Source organism: Protopterus annectens, chromosome 2.part0 (genome assembly GCF_019279795.1).
Source record: "Protopterus annectens isolate FY-2018-M chromosome 2.part0, PAN1.0, whole genome shotgun sequence".
Taxonomy (NCBI): Eukaryota; Metazoa; Chordata; order Ceratodontiformes; family Protopteridae; genus Protopterus; species Protopterus annectens.
In genome coordinates this window covers 1,103,690,412-1,103,716,314 of record NC_056728.1, presented here as the reverse complement: position 1 = coordinate 1,103,716,314, position 25,903 = coordinate 1,103,690,412, and the positions used below count along the sequence as shown (strand labels likewise).

Here is a 25,903-nt window from a genome sequence, read left to right as displayed (position 1 = left end):
ATGAAGAGTATGGTTACTAATTGAAATTAAAAGTTTTATAAAAAAGACCTGTATCATAATAGCCAAGGCATCAAGACCTAAAAGGCAAAGAGTCAAATTTCAGAGCATGAATTTTATGCACACACACACACATATATATATATATATATATATATATATATATATATATATATATATATATATGTTTTCAATGCCTTGGTACAATGCTGTTTTAAATAGAAATGCCTCATGTAAGTAGAATATATAGCTTCATCTTAGTGGACTGTACTAGAGACTTAATAAACAATTTGTTCTCTGTTTATAGCTATTCCCAAGGTTATGATTGATCCACATCTCCCATATCCATTCTTCCCCAAGAAAAATGGAAAATGGAATGATTCATTCATAAATAATAAAATACCTGAGAATGGCATTACAAAGAGTCCACTACCTCCACGACCTCCACGGCCTTCTAAGATTATTTATACAACTAAGTCTACAGTTAAGCCAACAACTAAATTAACCATCAAGCCAACAACATTGCCTATCATCAAACCAACAACAAGAGCAACAATTAAGACAACAACAAGACCTACAACAAAGCCTGTAGTGAAATCTACTCCCAACCCAACAGATCCTCCAGTAGTCATAACCACTGCAATTGTAACTACAAGACAGATGGAAACTACAACCAGAGAAAAGTCTACAGTGGACAACAATATCCAAAATGAGGTTCACAGAGGAGACGTTTTTAGTGAGTAGCTGAACTGCTTGTTGAAAATTTAACTGCTGATTTCAGATGGCATTTTTAAATGACTGCTTAATAAATTACCATTGATAGATTAATTTATTTATATTTCCTGCCCTTATAATGGTCTAGCAGCACTGAAGTGAAGTTGTACTTACATATACGTGTAGATATTAATTTACATATATGTGTATATGCATATGTGTAAGTATGTATGTATGTGACATGTATGAATGCACGTTTGCATTTAAGGGACAAACAAATCTTAACTGATTTTACCTGTACATATAAATTCAAACTAATCAAATTAATATTCAGTGAAAGTAGTTCTGGCTGACATTACTAATTACAAATAGTAAGCTAAATGTATACTAAATAAGAGACATTCTCGAAGACCAAGTAATCTTGCAGTTATTGAGAAATAAAGAATCACTGATATCCTTCCATATCACTGTTGGAGTATTCTTAACCTAAGGGATCTCTTGCCAAGGATAGCTCAATACCCGGCCAGTATACCAAAGCGTCTTGTACTTACAGGAATCGTATGTCATATGTATGCTCCCCATACAAGGTGTAGGGCATAAAGGTGATGTATGCATACACACACTCAGAAATTTTTTTGCGGCCAGTCTGATCGCCATTGTTAAACATCAGTCTGAACGCCCTTCTGCTGCACTGGTTACTAAGCTGTGTTTTCAGATATGTGCCCCACTGGGGTTTCTTCTCTTTTGTTGTGATTATTGAGCTCATGTCATCCAAAAAGGGAGAATGCCAGCCTTTGAGGCAGATTCCCCTTAAAGATCACCATGACCAGTGTTTCTTCTGTTTGGGTGCTCCCCACGATTATTTGCAATGCTCTATCTGCCAGGCATTTATGCATAAGGCCTACATAGTTGTCTCTCCTCATTGTCCATATACCTAGACACCTAATGTCTGACGTAGCTGGCTGAAGATAATATGGCAGAATCCTCCCATCCTGAGGACCAGCTGTCTGCCAAGAAGAAATCCAGAAAAGTTAGATTTGATCTAGCTGCTCTCCAGACTCCCCCAGATGTCTCTCCTGAGGCTGATGAAATCCCAGAGAACCATCCAGTACTTGCTTCGGATTCCTCTGCATGGATCCGGCTTCTTGCATATACTTGGAGGCTTTTCAAATGTCTGTATCTGGTGTTCAGAGGACACCTTATCTGATTATTTCCAAAGGACTGAGGGGGATTCCTCTGATCTTAGTTCAGGAGAAAATTCCTACCATGATTATTGAATCTGACCAGGGTCTGGTTTGTGCAGATGTTCCACAGAAAAAGAAGCAAAAAACAAAGCATATTACTCATATTGTTAAGAATCCCCAATGGGAATGGCAGGATTTTACTTAGGGTTTATTTACTGCCTTGTTGGTCTTGAAGCTTCCTGAAGGTTTTTCTGTGCCTGCTTCTCCCTGGTCTTCCACTCCACTTAAGAGGCCCAGGGAACTGGATTCCTTGAGTGAAGGCCAGGACTCAAGGGAAGAATCTTTGGCTTACTGTTCCCAAATCCCTTCCCCTCTGAACTATGGTTCAGTGAAGGGGGATTCTATTTGTCTAAATTGCCCCCCTGGAGGAATTCTACTCTGGTGATACCATTGCCCCTATGACTGATTATTTTAAGTGGTATTGTTCTCAAGTCTCTAAGATTCAAAAAAGATATTGTGAGCTCCTACAGATGGAGTCTCCTAAGCCAGCTGCTGTTCCTCTTGTTCTGGCTGCCCTTCTGGATACTTTCTCAGCAGTGTCTGTAGACCCTGAGTCTTACCCCCTGCATCTAAGTAGCCAGATAGATTGTATAAAATGCCTCCGAGGAGTGCACATTTCTTTATAAATGCCTTTGTGCTGACCATTCTGTAGTATCAGTCTTCTCTGATAAGCCATTCAAATTATTGCCCTGTACCAAGTTATTGTCTTCTGTTAAGGACAGTAGGGCTATGGAAAGGCTGGGAAAAAAGTTTACACTACTGCCAATTTATCCTTTAGGGCCATTAACTACCAGGCGCATATAACCAGGTATGTTTTGGCTGCCCTTTCTCTGGTTTCTAAGGTGGTTTCTGACCTTCTTGACTCTGAGGAGAAGGCTTTGGCCCTTTCCCTGCTGGGTTTTATTTCTCGAGTTGCATGCCTCTCAGCCAAATGTAGCTATGATGCAGCTGATGCCACTTTCAGGGCTGCTGCCTTTGTTTCACTTCTGAGAAGTTATTCTTGGCTTTGTCTTCAGGCTTTACCTTATGATGATCTGCTTATTCAAGCTTCTTCCCCCAGCACTCTGCTGCAGGATCTCAAGTTTACTATTTCCCTGTTAGAGTTGGGGGTTCACCATAAAATTACATAGATTAGTTCTGACACCTTCACAGGATCCTATTTTCCCCAGCTACAAGCCTTAGGCGGTTCCCATGCTGGCATCTCTGCCTGATTCCAAGGCGTTGTCCCTAATTGCCTTTTTCTCTTCCCCTCTTCCTCTGGTGTCTTTCTCCATCAGGGAATTTCTCAGGGTTCTTGAGTTCATGGCTTCCACCATTCCCATGCTTCATCTTGCCAGGCTCCATATGAGGAAGCTTCAGTTCTATCTCAGGTCAGTGTGACTCCAACATTGCCACCCCCTGGACTTCCCGGTGCCTTTCCTTCCCTGTCTCAAGCTCAAGCTTCTCTGGTGGATTAATTAACTTTCACTCAACCTGAGGCTTCCTTTTCAAGCTCCAGTTCCAACTCATGAGCTCTTTAGATACCTCAGACAGGCAGTGGAGCCTCTTGTGGCTCCATCAAGGTTCAGGGTTGTGGTATGTCAACAAGCAAGGGGGCACAAGGTCTGTTTTTCTTTACAGACTAGATATTCAGGTCTGGGATCTAGCTGTTCATTAGCAAGTGACTGTTCAGGCAGTTTACATTCCTTTGGAGCATAATCTAGTGGCAGAGTCCTTCAGCAGGTCATGCACACAAGCTCACAAATGGATGCTTCAAAAAAATGCATTCATGGGCATTGTCCATCAGTGACATATTCCTCAGTTAGCTCTTTTTGCCTCTATTCTGAACAGACAACTTCCTCTGTTTTGTTCAATAGTCCCAAGTCATCTGGCTTGGAAAGTGGACATCCTGCCTTTTTCTTGGAAAGGGATGTTTCTCTATGCCATCCCTCCCCTTCCTCTGTTACCATGAGTCTTGCATAAGATAGGCAGGAGTCTTCCAAAATCTTGCTAGTGACTCCCCTTTAGCCCAGACAGCATTGGTTCCCCCTTCTTAGGTTCATAGGTTGGTACTAGGCTGTCGGCCCTAGGGCCTATACAAGCCTAGCCATAACAATTCCCTGGCTATTTCTTCCCACACTATTTACTTCCCTGGACCCCTGTCTAGCAGGGTGACTGACATGATCCCCGGGGTGAATTTCCTTTCTCCCATTCAATCGTCAAGGTTCCTTTTGAAGAGGGTCAAGGAGGTGCTCTGCTTGACATGTATGGGCAGTCTATTCCACAGTCTGGGGAGTCTCTAGGTCAGGAACCTATCCCTCCAGCATGTTTTGTTTATTGTGATGACAAGGTTTAGATCCCTGGAGCATGTGGCTCTGAGGGATTGGAATTTCTTTAAGTGTAGCATGTCCAACAGCTCTGGGTTTGACATGGTCTTGTATGTTAAGCAGAGATCGCCTCTGAGTAGACGATATGTGACAGAGTATAGCTGGAGTTTTTAAGCCGGTCAGCATAGGGCATCTGCTTTAGGCCTGTAATTCTTTTAGTGAGGTATTTCTGCGGCCTTTCCAGTTGTTGCAGATGTCTTGAGAGGTACATACCAAATGGGGCATTGTCTTCTATAATGGGTCTAATGAGGGATGAGTACAGTGGGACAATTACCTCCTTTTTTCTGTATGGAAAGCCTTTAGTGATGAGGTGTGCCACATAGAAGGATTTTTTTCTGACTGTTGTGGCGATGTGGTTACTGAAGGTGAGACCACTGTCCACCTGTGTCCCTAAGTCTCATCACAATTCCGGTGTTTAGTGTACTGCTACCTATGTGGTAATTCATGGGTACATGTTTTTTACCAAAGGGGATAACTATACATTTCTTGGCATTGAGCTTGAGCCCATGGCTCTGGCACCAAGCATCTGTTTCTTTAAGGTCCTTTTGTAGAGTATCCACATCATTTGGGGATTCAATAATGGCTCCCAGTTTGCAGTCATCTGCGAACTTTGTTAGCCAGAGTCCATTAGTGTTGGCCTGTACTTTAGAGAAGTAGATGCCAAACAGGAGCGGTCCCAGGACTGAACCCTGAGGTACTCCACTTGTCACTTGTCTGGAGCTGGATTTGGAGTCAGCTACTTTTGCAGTGTGGGTTCTGTCAGTAAGGCAGTTGTCAACCCATCGAGTGACGTAGGGATTAATGCCCAGCTTAGTAAGTTTATCTATGATTCCAGAGTGGGTGATGGTGTCAAAGGCCTTGGCGAGGTCCAGATAGGCTGTGTGGACTGCCTTACCCTCATCCACGCCTCTGGAGACTGATTCAAAGAAGTCAGTCAGGTTCAGGAGACAAGATCAGCCCTTCATGAACCCACACTGGGTGGGGTCCAGTGTTTGAAGGTTGCCAATATCTTTGTTTATAAGTTCCATGATAATACATTCCACGGCCTTGCAGATAAGGCTCGTCAGACTGATGGGGTGGTAGTTCCCGGGATCCAAGATGGATCCCCCCTTGTGGATTGTGATAACTATAGCTGTGTGCCACTCAGTGGGCACAAAGCCTAAGGTGAGGGTATGATTAAACATGACACTTAGGTAAGGTGCCAGTTCATTTTGTAGTTCATGTAGTACACAGCCCGGTATGTCATCTGGTCCCATGGATGCTGTATTCCTAGCTTTGGAGAGTGCGTTTTTTACCTGTGTGGCCGTTATTACCAGAATTTGGCAATCTTCCAGTATTGAGGTGGGCTGTTTAGGGGATGAGAGGGGGGTGAAGTTGGCACTGAATCGATCTGCCAGGATATTGGCAATATCCTTGGGATCAGTATATTTAATGCCATTCTATTGTAGCTCAGAGCAGCTCTGAGCATTGCCATTTAGATTCTTGACATAGTTATAGGATGCCTTGCAGTTGTCTTTGGAATCTTTGGCAATTTTATTTTCATAACTAGCTTTGGGGGATTTTAAGAGGGATCTCAGCTTCTTACTGAGGCTGGTAAGGGAATTTTTTGCATCGTGGGATTTTCCCCTTTTCTGCAACAGTTTCTTCCTTTTGTTGTAAAGTTTGTTTGTGGCAGGGGACCACCAGATTGGCTTCCTTTTTTTTGGAGGAGAGCATCGTGGTTCTATTTGGGATAGCACGATTCATGCATGAGTGGATGTGCTCGTACAGTGCCTTAGTGTAGGACTCAGCAGTTGAACTTTCAGTTCCCGTCTGCATGGGTGTCATGAAGTTGGTCACGTCTGACTTGAGTAGCATGAAGTTGGCTTTGGAGAAGTTTTTTATGGAGGTTTCCTTACTAGGGAGTGGGGGTGGGATGTAGATGTTCTTTCTGACTTGGCTAGGGGCAATCACCACAAGTTACCTCACTTGTCCACTCTTCAGCTGATGCTGTAAGTGATATGTTTTTGATCCCTTTCAGGCATCTTTTTTCTGAGGACATGCTTTTGGCTCTGCAGGAGGCCAGGAAACCCACTACTAGAAAATCCTATATATCCAAATGGAAATGATTTTCTTTCTGGTGCCTCTCACCATCCTCTATCTGTGGAGGTTCCTCTGGTTCTCTCTCATTTGTGTAATCTGCTCCATGTTGGCATATTGTTGCATATTCTTCAGTTAAGGCCCACCTGTCAGCAATTTCGGCTTGTCTACCCTTAACTCCTCTTTGGCCTATAGATTTTAAGTCAAATAATTTCTTAAAGTTATATTTCATATCAGGCCTCCCAGCAAGCCTAGTCTGCCTTCTTGGGACCTTAATTTTCTACTTGAATAATTGACTCAAGCTTCTTTTGAGCCTGTTTCTTCAGATTCCTTACAACATTGTACTGGAAGACTGTTCTTTTGGTTCTCAACTCACTAAGAGAGTGTCTAAACTTCAAGCTTTCATGGCTATTTATTCTTTCTTAGTTTTCCAAAGAGACAAAGTCTCTCTTCATACTAATCCTTCTTTTATGCCCAAAGTCACTGAGTTATCCCTCAGTCTACTCATCTCCCTTCCTTTTTCCCTCTGCAGTCTGTCAGCAAAAAGGTTCTACAAACCTTGGATTTTCATAGACAGCTCAGATATTATTTGGATAAAACTAAAGTTATTCACAAATCTGAGCAGCTTTTAGTTTCTTTTCATCCCAGGACTTTGGGTATGTTTGTTTCTAAGCAAACCATCTCCTCCTGCTTTCCTAAGGCAATTTCTTTCTATTATTCTTTTCATGGCAAATGTCTTTCATCATCAGTGAAGGTGCATTCTATGAGAGCAGTTGCCTCCTTCTGTGTTTTTTTCAGGGATTTGGATACCAATTCCTTCCTTGTGACTGCTACTTGGTATTCTGATCATACTTTCACTAAACATTACAAACTGGATGTTATTTCCAAGGCTAGAGCAGGTTTTGCTAGTGCTGTCCTGCATGGGTTTGTAGAGGGCTCTTCACTGCCTTCCTCATCCCAGGCTGCCTCTTGAGCTTTTGTACTCTCGCTTAGGTTAAGAATACTGCAACAGTGACATGGAAGAATGTAGTGCAGTTGTGTAAAATCTTACCATAACACTAGATTTTCTTCTCTTCACTGTTGCAGTATTCACTCCCTCCCTCCCGCCCCCTCTGTTTGAACTCTTGACCTGTAGCTTTCTAGCCCTCATGGCCAAGGGGTTCTTTGCCTGTTGCTTTTTCTACTCCTGTATGCACATGTTCTGCTCATCCCTATGGTCATTCTGTTCAAAGTGGAGCTTTTCCAGTTCTGAGTGTGTGCGTCCATTATGTGACCCTTATTCCTTACTCCTTGCATGGGGAGCATCCATGTGACGTACGACACCTATAAGTACTAGAGGCTTTGGTATACTGGCCAGACATTAGGCTCTCCCTGGCAGGAGATCCCTTAGATTAAGAATACCGTAACAGTGAAAAGAAGGACATCTACTGCATGATTTTACACAACTGTACTTTTCTTTACTTTAGAAACACTATAAATCAATGCCAGCAATCTTAGTAACTAACTTTAAATTAAAATAAATTGGGTTCACTACAGCTACTGGAGTCCCAAGCACTCAAAAACCGCTGTCTGAAAACCAGGAAGCTGAGCATCTTTAAGCTGGCAAGGCAGCTCTTGTGCTTGAACTCAAATATGAGTTTGGGCAAACAGCTGTGAGGAGGGAGAATGAGGGGTTTTAGGATTAGGAGCAGGAGGGGAGTTAGAGTTAGGAAGTGGGAAGGGGGTTTTGGGTTAAGGGAGTGATTGGGGAATTTAGGTTTAGGGAGGGGGTTGAGTTGTAGGTACAGGCAGCAGATGAAAATTTTAGGCTTAGGGAGCGATCAGGGAATTTAGGTTAAGGAATAGACTGTAGACTTTAGGGTTAGGGAGGGGGAGTAGAGGTTTAGGCTAAGGGACTGAGGAGTCCTGTTGGGAACTCGGTTGGAGTTTTAAGTTTTGATTTAGGGTTTAGGTTCTGGTAGGGCTCTGTAGTGTATGCAATCTGGTGTTGTGACAGCTATGCAGAAACAGGAGATTGCACTAGTAGGAGATGGAGCACTTGCTTCTTTTGAGCAGGTGAACAGCAAGCTACTAGCATGTAAGCAACTGTAGTGAATCTAAAAAAAAATGCACTTTCACTATTACTGAAAAACCGTGAAAAGGCAATGCAAAATTCTACATAACTGAGTCGAGTAAGCTCTTTACCAACAGTACTGATGACTATTTCAAATCATTTAATGTGCATCTCAGAAATGAGAACTGGAGATAGCAGATTTATTAACAAGATTATTGTTTTGCGACTGCTTTCCTTCATTCCCTTATGACAGCAGTCTCCCCAAGTCCAAGGTTATTCATTCCCTTATGACAGCAGTCTCCCCAAGTCCAAGGTTATTCATCCCCTTATGACAGCAGTCTCCCCAAGTCCAAGGTTATTCATCCCCTTATGACAGCAGTCTCCCCAAGTCCAAGGTTACAGTAACTCAGGAGTAAGGGGGAAAAACACTAGTTCTTTTAACTCTGTGTTAGTGGGACTTTAGAGTTAGTGTATGTAGTCAGGCATGTGAGGGCAGCTATCATATAGGGGAACAGCCCCCTATAAAAGCAATATATATGTGTAATGTGTGTAAAGAAATTTGTAATATGCATTGTTTTTGAATGATTTTTCTGTTCATTTCTGACTATTCTGCCTTTCTGTTTAAAGATGTAATCATTAAATATCTGCTGTATTCTTATAGTTCATGTGTATACATATATAGATAGATATGAAATATATATATATATATATATATATATATATATATATATATATATATATATGAATACTGAACTTGAGGAATTTGAAAGCCATTATGTTGACACAAAACCTGGCATGCACAATCGTTTGCAATAGAGCTAAATTTAGTGGGCATGCAAATGTCAGCCCTCCTGCTCTCCCAATTTACTCACTTAGTAGTTTATACTAGTGACTCTGGAGGCAGAGCCTGTGAAAACCTACTAGATCAAAAACAGCAAATGTTTTAAATGAAGGGTAAAATGTTTAATCTCCTTCAGGGACAATAAGGTAAGCTTGAATAATACAGGGATGGTACTCATTTATTTATGTATTTTCTCTTGAATTGTTTACTTTAGCTTATGGTCTGTTCTCAGGAAACCTAAGATGATGTCTATACAGGCTAAGGGAAATTTAACCAAAACACCAGAGAAATTCCAATATTATTTTTCTGGAAAGTGTCCATTAATCCTTAACAGCCACCTACACAAGCCAACACCAAATTAGTCAGCTGGGAACTTGGTTTAATTAACTTTTCATCCACATTAGCACAAAAGATGTTTAAGAGAACTTCAGGAAAACAATTTTTATGGTTAAAATTTTCCTGTTAATCTGAAATAGTAAATTATTTTCTGTGCTACACATTTGTAGTTATGGATGTATTGATTTTCCATTTGTTGGCCAGCATCTCATTTTTATGTTTAGTGTCAGAAATAAATGTAAAACAAAACAGTAAGTTACTTTAAACATTAATCTCTTCACACCTTTCAACCTGCCAACATTGCAACTCGGTACAAATGTCCTTGAAAAGTAGGTACGTCCAGCAAAAAAAAAAAAAAAAAAAAAAAAAAAAAAATCAGGACATCTAATTAGCATGAAATTTGAATACCAAATAGTAAATAAACCTTCCCACTTCCAGTGGGAATGTGGGATGCTGCTCAGAAACATGTTTGAAAACCAGACAGTGACAACAGTGATGACAACAGTGATGGAAAAAAAAAAAACGGCAAACATTTTCCAGGCTTTAATGAACTATATTCCATGCTTGTACCACACAAGTTCATTTATTTTTGCTTCTGAAAAAAGAGACATGCAAGATGTGTCCTTTAAATTACTGGTGCTAGTAGTGTGTTGGTCATGCAGTGTGGTTTTCTGTGCAGTGGACAGCTTTAAAAATAATGTGGTGAGGGGGATTCAGAAAATTGTATGCATGGGAAAATCAGGCTTGAAAACAGAGGCATTCCTCTAAAAATAGATACATCATGTGTAGGGGTAAGTCAGACCTGCAAATAAGAATGTTCCTCCAAAGTAGAGACAGCTGAGAGGTTTATCTCTTACTTTTTGTCAGGTCATACATTTTCGCTGTGTTATTACAACGTTGGGATTTTGCATTTTCAGTGTTAGTACCCTAACATTTTTGTACATTTTAAATTTCAAATGTAGTGCTATTGTACATTAATTGGCAGCAAGAGGGCAAGATTATACAGTGAATATTGCTGGAATGAAAGAATAAAACTTTAAAAGAGACAGGGAATGAGAAAGAGAGAAAAGACAAAATATCACATGAAAGGAAAGAGAGAGAGAGAGAGAGAGAGCCTCCCAGAGGCATTTTATTCTTTAATGCATAGGTTCTCAAACTCTGCCAAAGTTAAGTCTCTGAGCCTCTGCTACATATGAGAAAAGTACTTTGATCCTTCCCTTAAGCACATACATACATTTGAAATAAGTAAGATTTGGCTTTGTATATTATTATTTCAATGTTGATTTGCAGTTATATACAAATATTCACTGTACGGTGGGTGAAAGTTACTACCCCCAGTTAAGGTATAATACTGTTAAAGTTTCCAGCGTACATTACTGCTTATCCCTACACCTGCTTTACTGCATTACCAGAGAGAGACATGCATACAGTGCTGATGCTTAGTACTATGGACAGGTCTCCCCACAACTAAGGGAAACAACTATGTGAGTACATTGGGAGAGCAGGGAGGGCTGAAATTTGCACTTCCACTTACCATCTCACACATCCTGTACATGTCCATGAGGGATTTTACCGCAGCCAATATGCATCAGTCAGACTGTACTTGCAGTTTAGTAGCCAAATGGCTATGGCACGTACCAGAAAACATTGGAGTCTGTGAACTTTGGCATGTACACCACTGCTTGCATTACCCCTAACAACATCATTGCTGTGTGTAAAGTAAGTAATGCTGACCTCCATTGTCCAGTAACACAATAACTACCATACCTGCGCCTGCTATGTTACTGCCTATTGTGCCTGACCCTCACTATTTCACCGTAAGACAACATTCTGCAGTTAGAGGTGAAACATCTCTCTCAGTCTGGCACCCCAGTTGCAGATAAGGCTGCCTGTCTCACTATTGTAAATATGATGTTCAGAGATGTTCACCAACTAGTTTTCCTAAGTGCTGTGCTGATCAGACATCACTGACGTAATTAATGTAGCAAGTTTTGTACCAGCATTATCTGCACTTGGTATTCCATGTAATCATGGAATGCGATCTCTTCTAGGTCTAGCTGACTCTGCCCGCTTTACATTGTATTCTACGGGTGATGTGCCTTACCACAATGATGCAGACAATATGGACCTCATAGAAGAGCCCTTCTGATATGCTGCCCTACACTGAATCCAGATGCTATAACAGTGTGCCATACTTTAGTGGGGGCTTTATGAGTTTATTCATACCTTGTATGATTTGGTGACAAGAATGTGTCCCGACATCAAGCAGGTTTGAGTAAATCTCACTGTAAGCCATGCAAACGTTGTGCACGATTTTTATTTCATGACTTTTACTAAGTTTGCTTTCTTCATTTTATTTTGCTATGTTATTCTGCAGCATTGAAAATAGTATTTTATTCTTATTAGCTCCTTATCTTGCATACTTTTTGGATATTGTAATGCTGTGTAATATGCAGAAAAAATAACTTACGAAAGTAATAGTGATAAGTGTGGGAAAAAGAAAGCATTGAATACAAGCACTGCACACACACACACACACACACACACACACACACACACACACACACACACACACACACACACACACACACACACACACACACACACACGCACACACACACACACACACACACACACAAACTATAGATGCATAGATTTTCACAAACGCCGCACACACACACACACACACACACACACACACACACACACACACACACACACAACTTGTAGCATTGGTAGTTCAATTAAATGATAAAAATCAGTCCTTATAACATTAAATGATCCTTCCTTGCACTTTAATTTTTTTAACAGCTTGGATCTTGGATTAAATAGTTTCAACCCAACGAGCATAATTTGTATTACATTTACTACCTTGTTGTTCTTACAGCTACCAAACATACTGTTTTTTGCTTTCACTGTTCTACATCTCTAATACTTTTACGATATTATATTAATAAATTCCAGGTCTGGGGCTAAAATGGGTCTTTAATGGATCAGTCTGCTACCCTAGTCAATAAACCTAAATAAACTAAAATAAAAAGTTAACATATGACAAGATATCAAAAGAGCAGCAGAGCACAGTTCTTACAACAATCATTTCTATCGCAGTAAGACTAAGTGTGAGATGCGAGTATGCAGCAACTAAGATTTAATTTGTTCAAACTGTATTTTAGCACTTTGAGAGTAACACACTTCACGTTGTTTCTTAGCCACATTTATTTGTGGTAGTTGAAAATCACTTTTATTTTGTAAAACTATACAAGTTTCCCAGCACATTCCTATGATATTGCAGCATGACCAGGAAATGTCAGAAGCATTCATAGCCTCCGATACGAATGAAGAACTTGTAAACCAAGGCATCAAAAGACAGAGTACGGTAAACGGGTGTCCCACTGTCTCAATGTAACTACAGGACACCACAAGACATTGCTCATATTATATAATTTCCCGTATGTACACATATAAATATATATATTATATATATATATATATATATATATATATATATATATATATATATATATATAGGGTCTATGACTACTCATTGAAAGCATATTTCACTGAAAGTCAAATGACTGTGCACAAATCACTGAAAGCTCAATTCACTGAAAACACAATTCACTGAAACGCATTTCACTGAAAGTTATTTATGGCCTTTTCCCCATTGTTGTGCGACCCTGGAGTTAGTATATATAGTAAGGGGGGGGTGGGGGGGCACCCCCACCCCCACATAGTTTGGATATATATTAAGTTCAGAAAAGAGTAAATTATGGGAATTGCAGGTATCCATGTATATAGTTAAAAATATTTAAAATAGGTGGGAGGCTAGGCCCCGCACACCCCTCGATGTGGGGGACGATAACCACAACATACCCCTTTACTATATATACTAACTCCAGGGTCACGCAACAATGGGGAAAAGGCCATATATAACTTTCAGTGAATTGTTTTTTCAGTGAATTGAGCTTTCAGTGAATTGTGCACAGTCAAATGTGTTTCCGTGAAATTTGCTTTCAGTGTGAATAGCCCTAGACCCATATATATATATATATATATATATATATATATATATATATATATATATATATAGACATATATATATATATATATATATATATATATATATATATGTATATATTTATGCATGTGTGTATAGATATGAAAATAGGAATATACATATATATATGGTTCTACCTGACATAATCGAAACCACACAACACCGACAACCACATCACCACCACATATTCGACAGTCCATAAACACGAAACCACACATAACCGACAACGAAATAACCGACGGTACACAAACACGAAACCCCATACAAAACAAAACACATCCCCATTCCACAAACCACACACACAACACAAGCACACCAAAATCCTTACAAGCCCACACTAAACCTTACCCTAACCCTAAGGTCCGTCCCTAACCCTAACTCACTTAACCCGCCTATCGCTCCCTAACCCTAACTCACTTAACCCACCGCTATCCCTAACCCTAACTCACTTAACCCACCCCTATCGCCCCTAACCCTAACTCACTTAACCCACCCCTATCGCTCCCTAACCCTAACTCACTTAACCCACCCCTATCCCCACAGACCGTCAATCTCCACACTTACCTGCCTCGCACCCTAAACGTGTCTACACCATACGCATACCACACAGCCTTTCCCCATGTCGGCATCCTCGGCGTTGGTGTTGTCATCCGTCGTGTCGGTCTTCTGCATTGTCGATGTTCTGCAACCCGCGATTGATCTTCTGGTCTTCTCAGCGTCAGGTAGAACCATATATATATATATATATATATATATATATTTTTTTTTTTGAGATGATAGATATTACTGAATGCAGCAACAATTATTTTTTTTTTTATTAGATACTGTCACTAAAGCACGTGTATGAAATTTTGCGACTGTAACTTGATAGTTGTAAATTTAGTGAGGAAATTGGAAAGCTGTATAATACTTGCCAAGATTTATACTACACAACATGTACAACATTTAACTCTGCACTGTATACAGAGATTTGGGTTGTGACCCAGGAGGTGTGTATTGAAATAGTCCATGGTTGGTTGTAGAGTTCAAAAGAGCTCCACACTCAGAAGGGCAATTAATTAAGCCAGCTGTAGAGTAACACACTGTAGCATGTCAAGCTGAGTGAGCCAAAAGTAAACAGCTGCTAAGGTGAACTAATGTTTCTACATGACACAGTGCAGTACTGGAATGTCATAGTTCCACTATATAAACAACTGCAATTTCAGATTTTGAGGTGGGCAAGTCACTTCTCCCGAACACAAAGCTTGATGTATGTAGCAGCCTGCATAATTTTATGTTGCAAACTGTGCATGTTGTACAGAACTGAACCCCAAAACAGTAATACAGAAACACTAATCACTACATCAGTGTGCTGCCAGTTGAAAACAATATAACCCATAATTATTGTCAAGCAAAAAGCACACTGTATGATGCTTATAAACAGATCATAAGCTTCTGGTGACTGAGCAGTTTGCTGTAGTTGCAAATTTCAAATATAATGCTCTATGTGGGTCAATCTGAAAACACACACACATACACACGCACGCACACATGCATGCACACGCGCACACACACACACACACACACACACACACACACACACACACACACACACACACACACACACACACACACATTACCTGAGTGTGTTACCTCCTCCCACTGATGGACCGCCTTGGTGTATCTTCCTCATCCAAACAGTAAGAAGCATGGCAATAGATTAGACATTTTTGTACTGCTAACAAACTTTTTAGAAGGGTATAGAGCAGCTGCATAGGACATAAACTTCCCTCACTGATATTTGCCCACACATATTTCCCCTCATGGAGAAATTGCACAAGTCTGCCTAGTAGTGGGTAATGATTATCAGTACATCACAGTGCGAAGCAAGAAACAAAGTGTATATTCCTGTCTTGTGGAAGGGCAGATAAAATCCACAATGGTGCATCATATGTGAGGCAGAATAAGAGAGCGTAATGTTGTAAACCTACAATATGTAGCTATTTATGGACCGAATATATATATATATATATATATATATATATATATATGTATATAAATATTTCCTTCTCCAGTCTTTGCTTCCACAGCTTTTATAGTCTCATCTGGCTGAAGTAGGACTCAAGCTGACAAAGATGAGCAACAGCAGAAAAATATTGCACATGTCAAGAATATCATATTTTTTCAAAAAGTACACCTGCAGTGAGTCTGAACAACAGACAACAGCTGGAACAGGACTCATCCTGGTCGGCTTAATGGCATTGGTACATTAGCTTATTACTACTTCACAGAAGTTAATGCCCAAGGTGCATTCATTGATGCTGAGCATTAAAGAGCCTCTTCTTGTTTGGTCCCTCACTATTTAATGGGATTTTGAACAAATATAGAAACTGTGTCATTAATATTTTAATGGCTGTTATGTCCTGTGCAGCTGTGCTACCCATTTTAAAAGGTTTGCCGACAGCAGAACATTGGCCTGCTTCTCACTACTTGGATGAGGAAGGTACATTGAAGCAGTCCTTTATTTAACCTGAGGCCTCGTCTAACTGATAATTTCACACTCATGGGAAAATTGCACCAGTCATGTCCCACTCCTCTGTTTAGTGACAGCTTCTTGTACATTTTCAACACCCGCTGCATTAAATAGGTTCATAGGTGTTTACTTGGCTAATGACCACAAGGGCCTTTTTAAGTCCAGAAAAGCATCCCAAATCTCTGACAAGTTCTGGTACTCTTAATAAGTGTAAACATGGGCCTGGGAGGTGAACCATTTACAGGTTCAGAAAAAAATATTACATCAATTTTATGGAAGGAGCCTGAATTTTACTTAGAAGCAGACTACCACCTATTAGCCTTGACTTCGGATGAGTGTATCACACAGTGGCTTAGAGTGGACAATGTTGAGGATATGTGTAATCCCAACAGTCTAGTAAGAATTTAGGTTGATGGAAATGGCACACATCATTGTCCTAATCGCAGAGCTACAACTTATGAGCTGGACCCAGACTCACTATAATGTTACTGCTGCTGTTTTACAAGTCTGTCTTGTCAAACTAGCCTCTGGCATTCATTTTCAACCGGACATGGTGTTTCTTAACACTTTTAAGAAAATATTAATGTCAAAAAAAAAAAAACAGAAAAGATTTCTAATCTTTATGCTCTGAGCTCTGCCATCCATATGAGTTGCTTATCTTTTTTCAAATTAGACTAGGCTTTTCTTTTTGTCTTATCATTTTACCCTTACTTTGGCCATCAGCAGTCAAGCAACCAACTGGCTCCTTCATTCCCCCAGTCTGTTGATAATTCTATAGGAGAGCCATCATCTTGACAGGATGGGGGGATTCTATGCCTTAACGCCCCTCTCCTCTAGGATGCACATAGCTAAAGTGTGGGCAACAGTACTGCTGCTAGGTTTGTACTTTCATACACACTAAACAGCTACACCTATAAAAGCTATATATGGCATATATATTTTCTCAGTCTGTGAGCTCCCTGTCTGCTTTTAAATGACTGTATAAGATCAGATTTGCAACATGCCTAAGATGTAGCCGGAGGGAGCCATGACTGTGACATAGATGTCTAAGGTTCAATGAGCAGATTAAGTGCTGGCTGACCCTGACAGCGTAGGAGGAGAGTGCGTGGACAGGGCTCAGTCACCCATCAGGGAGAAGTTGACAAAAGCTCTACAGCAGGTGTACCACATGAGGGGAATGTCCAGTGCTGAGCCCCCATGTTTAGGGACTTGGGGGTGTGAGCCCATCCAAAAAGTATATGCACTCTCCAGTTTTTAGAAACATCAAGAAAACATCTAACCTGCTGGTGAATGTCAGCCACTATCCCTGGTCTTTGCTATCCTTTCCTGTTATCTGATAATGATAGGATTAGGGGAGGAATGGGCCTGTGGAGAGGGAAGGTCATGATGTAGCAGCTTGATGGAAGCAAGGCCAAAATATCATATAAGAATTAAAGTGACATTAGATAAGGTGTACCATTACTTCCAGGTAGCAGTAGACAAAGTGAGATGGTCATTTATCACTCTGTTCTGCTTAATCTCTCTTATCAATTGATACGAATTGTAATGGTGTATTGTTACCACATGGAGTATTGTCAGCACACTAACAGCATCATCAACTCATTGAGTTGTGTTTCTTAAGCAGGAACAAAGCTATCCCTCTAGGGTAGATTTATTAGCTGCATGTTAATCTCTCATTATTTCAGTAGGCCATACAGTGCAGATTTTAATTTCTGAGAGACCTAGCTATATGGTCCTGTGCTCCAAGAACAAGTAATTCAGCGGAAGTTAAATATCCACTTAGGCAAGATTTGGGGGAATGTTTTCCCTAACTAAAATGAATTCTAGAAAAACGGAAGATGTTATGGTTGACAGTATTTATGGAGCATTTGTTTTCGTCAAGCAGCACAGAAATGAAATGGTTAGTGTTGGTGCCCCACAGTTTTAGGGTTCAGTCCTGACTTCTGTTTACTGGTTATTTGAAGTTCTCATGTCTTCTGTAAGCTTGCATGGCTTTCCTATAGGTGCTTCCTCCTACCTGATAAAGACATCCTGGCTCACCGGCTATGCTATGCTAAGGTTGCTCATGAATATTGCATTTGCCGCTGTGGTCTAGCTAATAAAAGAAAACGTGCAAAGATCAGTTAATTTATTCAGTTAACTAGTTATTAAACTGGAAGTTGAAAAAAGGGTTTTCCGCAAGAGTTCACAGAAGTGTCTTGGGAGTTATATTCCTAATGTCTTTCTTCATGATGCAAAACCTATTCAGTGCAGTGTGTAAGACATCAACATTAATTGCACATGTCTTCTTTTTCCCTTTGTAACTCTTACCCCATGACAACGATTAAATACCTAACTCCTCTTAAGAGCTAATGACATTGAAGTGGCACTTTATAATATCTAGGTGTGTTTACTGTAGTGTTTTGTTTCTGATCTGTACCAAAACCTCCTACTGCCTGTTTGGTGCATTCTGTTGGCTGTGTACTGAATGCTCTGCCCCTCTTGTGATGTCAGTCCATCCTGCCACGTACTATACTGGCCTTTGCCAGGTTGAGGATAATATTCATGTCATACATGGTCATGTTTGCTGCTGTGCAGATCAGGCCCCGCTACATATCAGATCACCTTACAGCTGCCACCTTCAGTGCAGAAGCTAGGGAAATTTGCCCCATTGGCCATCCTCTACATTGGTGCCCCCCTCAAACCAAAGCTGAAGAAGCAAAAATAAAAATGAAGAACAAAAAAAAACGCCTTCTGATGTAGCTATTTATATATTTTGCATTCGCTTAAATTGCTGCAGCTATTTAAATGAATGCATAGCAATCCTAATGCTGAATAATGCTGACAGCCGACAATGCTGATAGTTCAAGTCTTTATCGACGATCACATCACCCATTCAGCTTTTGCCCAGATCAGCTGCCTAGTTCATCCTACCTTAGCTTACCCTGTTCTTCTTCATTCCTTAGCTAGAATTGTTCATATGGTTAAGAGGACTAGATTATAAACCTTTAGAGACTGAACATATGGCTACAGCTGCAAAGTTCTAAAATAATTATTTAGGTGCACCATCCTTTATTTATTTGATTGAATAAGAATTATTAAGAATATTAACGACTGGCACTTTACAAGTAAAGCCCACCTTTCCTCTTGCATGGTGCCATTACACATATTGGTTACAGCAAGGTTTATAACCTGAGCTCTCTCATGTTTTTAGTGTATCAGTCAGAAATAACTAGAGGTGCAAGCATCAGTATATGGAATAAGTGTGTCTGATACAAGCATCAGTATATGGAATAAGTGTGGCAGACACAAACATCTGTAAATGAAATAAGTGTGTCAGACACAAGCATTAGTATATGGAATAAGTGTGTCAGATAACAAGTATCAGTATGTGGAATAAGTGTGTCAGACACAAATAATCATATATGGAATAAATGTGTCAGACACAAGCATCAGTATATGAAATAAGTGTGACAGACACAAGCATCAGTATATGGAATAAGTGTCAGACACAAGCATCAGTATATGGAATATGTGTGTCAGACACAAGCATTAGTATATGGAATAAGTTTGTCAGACACAATTATTAGTACATGGAATAAGTGTGACAGACACAAGCATCAGTACATGGAATAAGTGAATAAGTGTGGCAGACACGATTATTAGTATATGGAATGTGTGGCAGACACAATTATTAGTATATGGAATAAGTGTGGCAGACACAATTATTAGTATATGGAATACGTGTGACAGACACAAGCATCAGTACATGGAATAAGTGTGACAGACACAATTATTAGTATATGGAATAAGTGTGGCAGACACAATTATTAGTATATGGAATAAGTGTGGCAGACACAATTATTAGTATATGGAATAAGTGTGGCAGACATAAGCATCAGTACATGGAATAAGTGTGGCAGACACAATTATTAGTATATGGAATAAGTGTGGCAGACACAATTATTAGTATATGGAATAAGTGTGACAGACACAAGCATCAGTACATGGAATAAGTGTGGCAGACACAATTATTAGTATATGGAATAAGTGTGGCAGACACAATTATTAGTATATAGAATAAGTGTGGCAGACACAAGCATCAGTACATGGAATAAGTGTGGCAGACACAATTATTAGTATATGGAATAAGTGTGGCAGACACAATTATTAGTATATGGAATAAGTGTGACAGACACAAGCATCAGTACATGGAATAAATGTGACAGACACAAGCATCAGTACATGGAATAAGTGTGGCAGACACAATTATTAGTATATGGAATAAGTGTGGCAGACACAATTATTAGTATATGGAATAAGTGTGGCAGACACAAGCATCAGTACATGGAATAAGTGTGGCAGACACAATTATTAGTATATGGAATAAGTGTGGCAGACACAGTTATTAGTATATGGAATAAGTGTGACAGACACAAGCATCAGTACATGGAATAAGTGTGACAGACACAAGCATCAGTATATGGAATAAGTGTGGCAGACACAATTATTAGTATATGGAATAAGTGTGGCAGACACAAGCATCAGTACATGGAATAAGTGTGGCAGACACAATTATTAGTATATGGAATAAGTGTGGCAGACACAATTATTAGTATATGGAATAAGTGTGGCAGACACAAGAATCAGTATATGGAATAAGTGTGGCAGACACAAGAATCAGTATACGGAATAAGTGTGGCAGGCACAGGACAGATAAAAAGTAGACAGACATAAGCTACAGCACGTTGGGAAGAGAATGAGCATTGTCGCTGCCTTTTGTATGATTGTTTCATACAAACTGTACAGATATAAAAATCTTCAAAAACCCAGTTTGTGCACACTGATAAAACTGAAAATCAAGCCAAGTGTAGGACTCACTACAACATGAAAGTCCATTGCAGCTGCTCTACTGACCCAACCTAAGTCATCTCCTTTTTGCAAAGGGATACAATATTAATATAGAAGTATAGCACTTTGTCAATTTTAAAAGTTTAATGTCAGTTCTGTATTTCCTGTTGTACTGTTACCTTGTCTGTAGCAAGGCATTTCCAGATTTATTAGTTAAAACATATTCACGTATAAACCAACTAAGTTAAAAAATACATTGGCTGACTTTTAAAACCACCTACAATTCCATTCTGCCTGTGCCAAGTTGCTACAGTACCAAGGGAGCTGAATGATGGAATATGCTCAACACGTTACTTTTTCTTGTGGTACTCAGTCTTCTGGTATACAGGCAGTTACATTCACAATCAAAAGGATATAATGCATGATTATGGCAAAACATACTCTGCATTGATAATATTGTCCTACTGATTAGAGAACAAAGTGAATCCTTTCTTAAGGTTCAGTGAATGTGCAGTGGAGTTTCCTGAATCAAATAAAATGACATACTGTTCTTTTATAGAAGGCAGAAAAGTCCCATTGAAGATGGTAGTGTAGTATCTTGCATGCATTTGTACCATCAGATTTATACAGTATGAAAACACCTTTACGCAGTGCCTGTAAGGACAGACAGCATGGTATATTGCTTATTGTAAGGATTTCTGATTTGCAATCTTGTAGCAGATTGCTGTATTGTTATAATTCACATCATCACTTTGTGTAGCTTTGAGCTAAGCCACGGTGGTGCAGCGGTAGCGTTGTTGCCTCACAGCAAGAGGTTCTCCTGTTCGATTATCGGCTGGGGTGCCTTCTGTGTGGAGTCTGCATGTCCTCCCTGCAGTCGGGTGGCGTTTGAAAGACATGCATGAATGGGAGTGCCTTTGCTGAAGGTTGGGCATCGAGCTGGCAACTCGGCACCATAAAAATCTACTGCCAATCATTAGCGGACCGGAGTTCCGCTGTGGCAACCCCTAACCAGGAAAAGCCAAAAAGACAAACAAAACAAACTTTGTGTAGCTTTGCCCAACATTCACCCTTGAAAATGGCAACATTGGCAGTCAACAGTGTCATCATAACAGAGGAGTTGGCAAAACAGTACAACCCTTATGTCAGTATATTTATTTAATAATAATTTTGTGAGTTGTGTAGTTCCACTAGATTCACATAAAGTATCCATTTTGGGGGGACACCCAAGAATCTGTGTGAAGCTCTGCTCTGGAACTTGTAAAAAACACTGATTTTTTTTTAATTATTATTCTAATCCATCTGCCATGCCTTGCACATCTTTAAACTGAAGGTGAAAGAGTTGCTTTGGGATTCCAAAATGCTAACACACTGTACTAATAAACCACGTGCAGGTTTTCACAGTCCATGATGCCTGGGTGATTCAGAGATTGCAGTACTGCTACAAGTGCAAAGACCCTGGTATTCAGCGCTACAGCAGTGTCACTGGCAAAGGTCATATACAAATGCAATAGCCTGGGGGCATGGTTAATGCAAGTTAGCCAAGAGCTCTTCCCAGAAATGTCACCAGTTTCTAAATAGCGCAGTATAGTGATTCAAAGAATAACTCTACCACTTTATTTGGACAGTAGACTTGCCACCTATATCCTTGTTTTCCCAGACTCTTCGGAAATCAAACCAGTTGTCCAGTAGTCCAGAAAACACTGTACAGACTCTGATATTCTGTTTAAAAAAAAAAGAAGCAGATTCATTTTTACGGAAAAACAGTAAATCAGGAGAGAAAAAAAGCACTGCAAACAGAAACAGAGGATGTACCTCCTCACCTGACCATAAAGATGATATCATGAAATGGGCATAATTGGATGGCTAGAGAGCAGGAGATGGGTGGGGTTATGGGAAGTGCAAGGGTTGTGGTCTTGGTCAGGTTTTGGCCACAGTGAAAAGTGGTAACTCTATTGGTCAGTCAAGTGAAAAAAAAGTACATCATCTTTTGACAGCAAACATCCATTCATTTCTGTTGCAAGAGTAGGGCTATTATCTCTACAGCAGCTAAGTACTACAAAGCTGTGTGTGTGTGTGTGTGTGTGTGTGTGTGTGTGTGTGTGTGTGTGTGTGTGTGTGTGTGTGTGTGTGTGTGTGTGTGTGTGTGTGTGTGTGTGTGTGTGTGTGTGTGTGTGTGTGTGTGTGTGTGTGTAGGTGTGTGTGTGTGTGTGTGTGTGTGTGTGTGTGTGTGTGTGTCTGTCTGCCTGCCTGCAAGTGAGTGCAAGTGTGTGTGTGTGTGTAAGTCTGTGTGTGTGTGTGTGTGTGTGTGTGTGTGTGTGTGTGTGTGTGTGTGTGTGTGTGTGTGTGTGTATAGGTGTGTGTATGTGTAGGTGTGTATATGTGAGTGGATATGGGTATTGGTATGTGTGCATTCGTAAGACAGTGTGCACTTGAAGATGCCTGTGCAACAGCATGGCATGGGCTGGCAGGGGTAACACTAGAGAATTAGTCTTACAGCACAGTGTTTGTGTCAGAGATTTGATAATGAGCTGCTAATGTTGCTCATTGCTGCCTTATAATGTCTTTATATCACAGATTATTACAGTCTCACTATTGGGCACTGCTACATTGATCAACCAATGCTGAAGGCAGTATTTTTCTGAATCCTGAAGACTGACTATTCTTACAGTTAGGACATAACTTCAGCAAGTCTATGATACCCAGGAAGTCATTGCAGTAGATTCAAACTGAAAATAGATTCTATTAATACAAGAGGACCCCATGCCATTTCTTGTAGGTGCAATTCAGCAAATTATGGATAAACTAGATAATTAAATAGCATGAAGCAGTTAAATAGTGTACAGTAGAGTTCTGTATTAGCTAAAGCAGGTTGTTGTTGTGTCTTTCAGCTTTTCCCGGTTAGGGTTCGCCACAGCAGAACTCCGGTCCGCTAATGATTGGCAGTAGATTTTTACGTGCCAAGTTGCCAGCTCTGACGCACAACCTTCAACGAATTAGCTAAAGCAGGTATATATCCAGAAACAGGCTTCATGATTATTTACTGCGCAACATCTCCCTAATGGACAACAGTGTGAAGTACAGTTGCTGAAAGCCACTTTCAGTGAACAGCAGTGAGCACACACATACAGTAGCACAAACCCAACCCCGTGAACTTACAGTAGTCACCTTTTCCTCCTAGAGTAGAATTTTTCTCAGCCTAGCAAAACAAGACATTCCCGGGAAGAGCACATGACTAATTAGCATTTACCATCATCCTTGACTGCCATATTAGCATGTGCCTTTACCCGCGAGCGCACTATCTGCGCTGAAGTCCCTATGAGGGGAAACCTCAGCAGCAGATCTGTCTATGAATCAAGAAGGCTTAGTGTGAGGCCAAAATCATGCAATTAAGTCTTCTACATCACCTAAGCCACAGGAATAATGCAGAGTGCTTACTAATGTTAGACAGAAAAACATCATGTACTACCATATTTTATATCTATAACATATTTAAGACCAAGATGAGCTTTCTATATAAAACATTTTTTCTTAGTGTTGACTATACTACTTTTTGGTAGTTTGGCTGATGCCTTTTTTTATCGATCATTATTTCGTAATATAAAGAACAAATCTTGATAATGGTTCAAATTGTTAGATGGCGGTACAGAATTTTGTGCAAGTCGGTAATCATAGGCAAGATGTGTAGTTATTAGAATTGCAGAGTCCTGGATTGCATCTTGTTTTAAAATGGGGAGGTGGGAGCAGGCTCATTAATTTTTTTTCTAGGGGTCAGAATTACATGAAAAATCTCCCCTCTGACTTCCTACGTGAGTTTAACAACCTCTACCCTCTCTTTCTGCCCTCCCTACCTTATCTACCTCTCAGCCACCACCAACACTTCTTTTTGTGCTGCTGTTTTACTTTGAAAAGATCACAACAAAAGATATTAAACCACTTTTGATTAAATCCCACTAGATCAGACAGCCTTTGCCCATGGTTCATTTACCACTGCAGGGAATACATAACTTACCCTCACCTACACGTCTACAACCTTTGCCTCACCACAAACTCAATGACAGCAATATGGAAGACTGCTGTTTAAAACCACTATCAAAACAACCCAACCCTCCAAAGCTTCCCTCCATTTTAATCACACTTAGGAAAATACTTGACCAACTTTCCTCATGTTTACAGCAATGCCATCTTTTCTGCCTTAAATAATACATCTGGTCGGGTAGTAGCGCAATAGCAGCTCTCTGGGCCTTGGCCAATGACATCCTACTTAACATGGACATGGTAAACCTTAATGGAACCCCTTTATTGATGTAACATAACTTAACCTGGCTGACCACTCCTTTCTCCTAAACAAGATGATACCAGTTATAGTTAGAGTTATAGAATCAGGATGGTTCCTAAACTTCCTCAACAATAAATTCTTCAAAGTAAAGATCAGAAAATCCTTATCAAATGAGGCACCCAATATTGAAAGGAGCACCCCAAAGTTATATCCTTACTCAACTACTATTCTCCATCATCATGAGTAAATTTCCTAATGAACTACCACACTGACCCATCTTTTTATATGTCAATTATTTGATAATGTATATAGTCAGCCTCTCCCTCTTGTACTTTCTATAGCAACTGCAAAATGACCTTATCACCTTTTCCTCCTGACTTAACACAACAAACTGCTACTAAACTTTAGCAAAACCAAAGCAATGATTTTTGGAACACCTCAAAATATAGTAAAAGCCCTACCATCATCCTCATAAAATACCAGAATAACCATTCAGCTGAAATAACAACCACCTTCAAATATGTAGAATCTGGACTGACCAGACCTCCATTTCTGGGCCAGGAAGATCTCTCCCTGTGATCCTCACTTGTATAAA

At 40.1% G+C, this 25,903-nt stretch overlaps 1 protein-coding gene across 4 annotated transcripts in view; it reads left to right on the top strand.

Annotated features, from left to right (window-relative positions):
• NPNT (nephronectin) overlaps positions 1-25,903 on the top strand; it is a 387,764-nt gene that overhangs the window by 291,895 nt on the left and 69,966 nt on the right. For all 4 annotated transcript variants that reach the window (XM_044061299.1, XM_044061301.1, XM_044061302.1 and 1 more), the window contains one exon: positions 305-733. In XM_044061299.1, the coding sequence (XP_043917234.1) occupies positions 305-733 (429 nt within the window). The remainder of the gene's footprint in view (positions 1-304; positions 734-25,903) is intronic.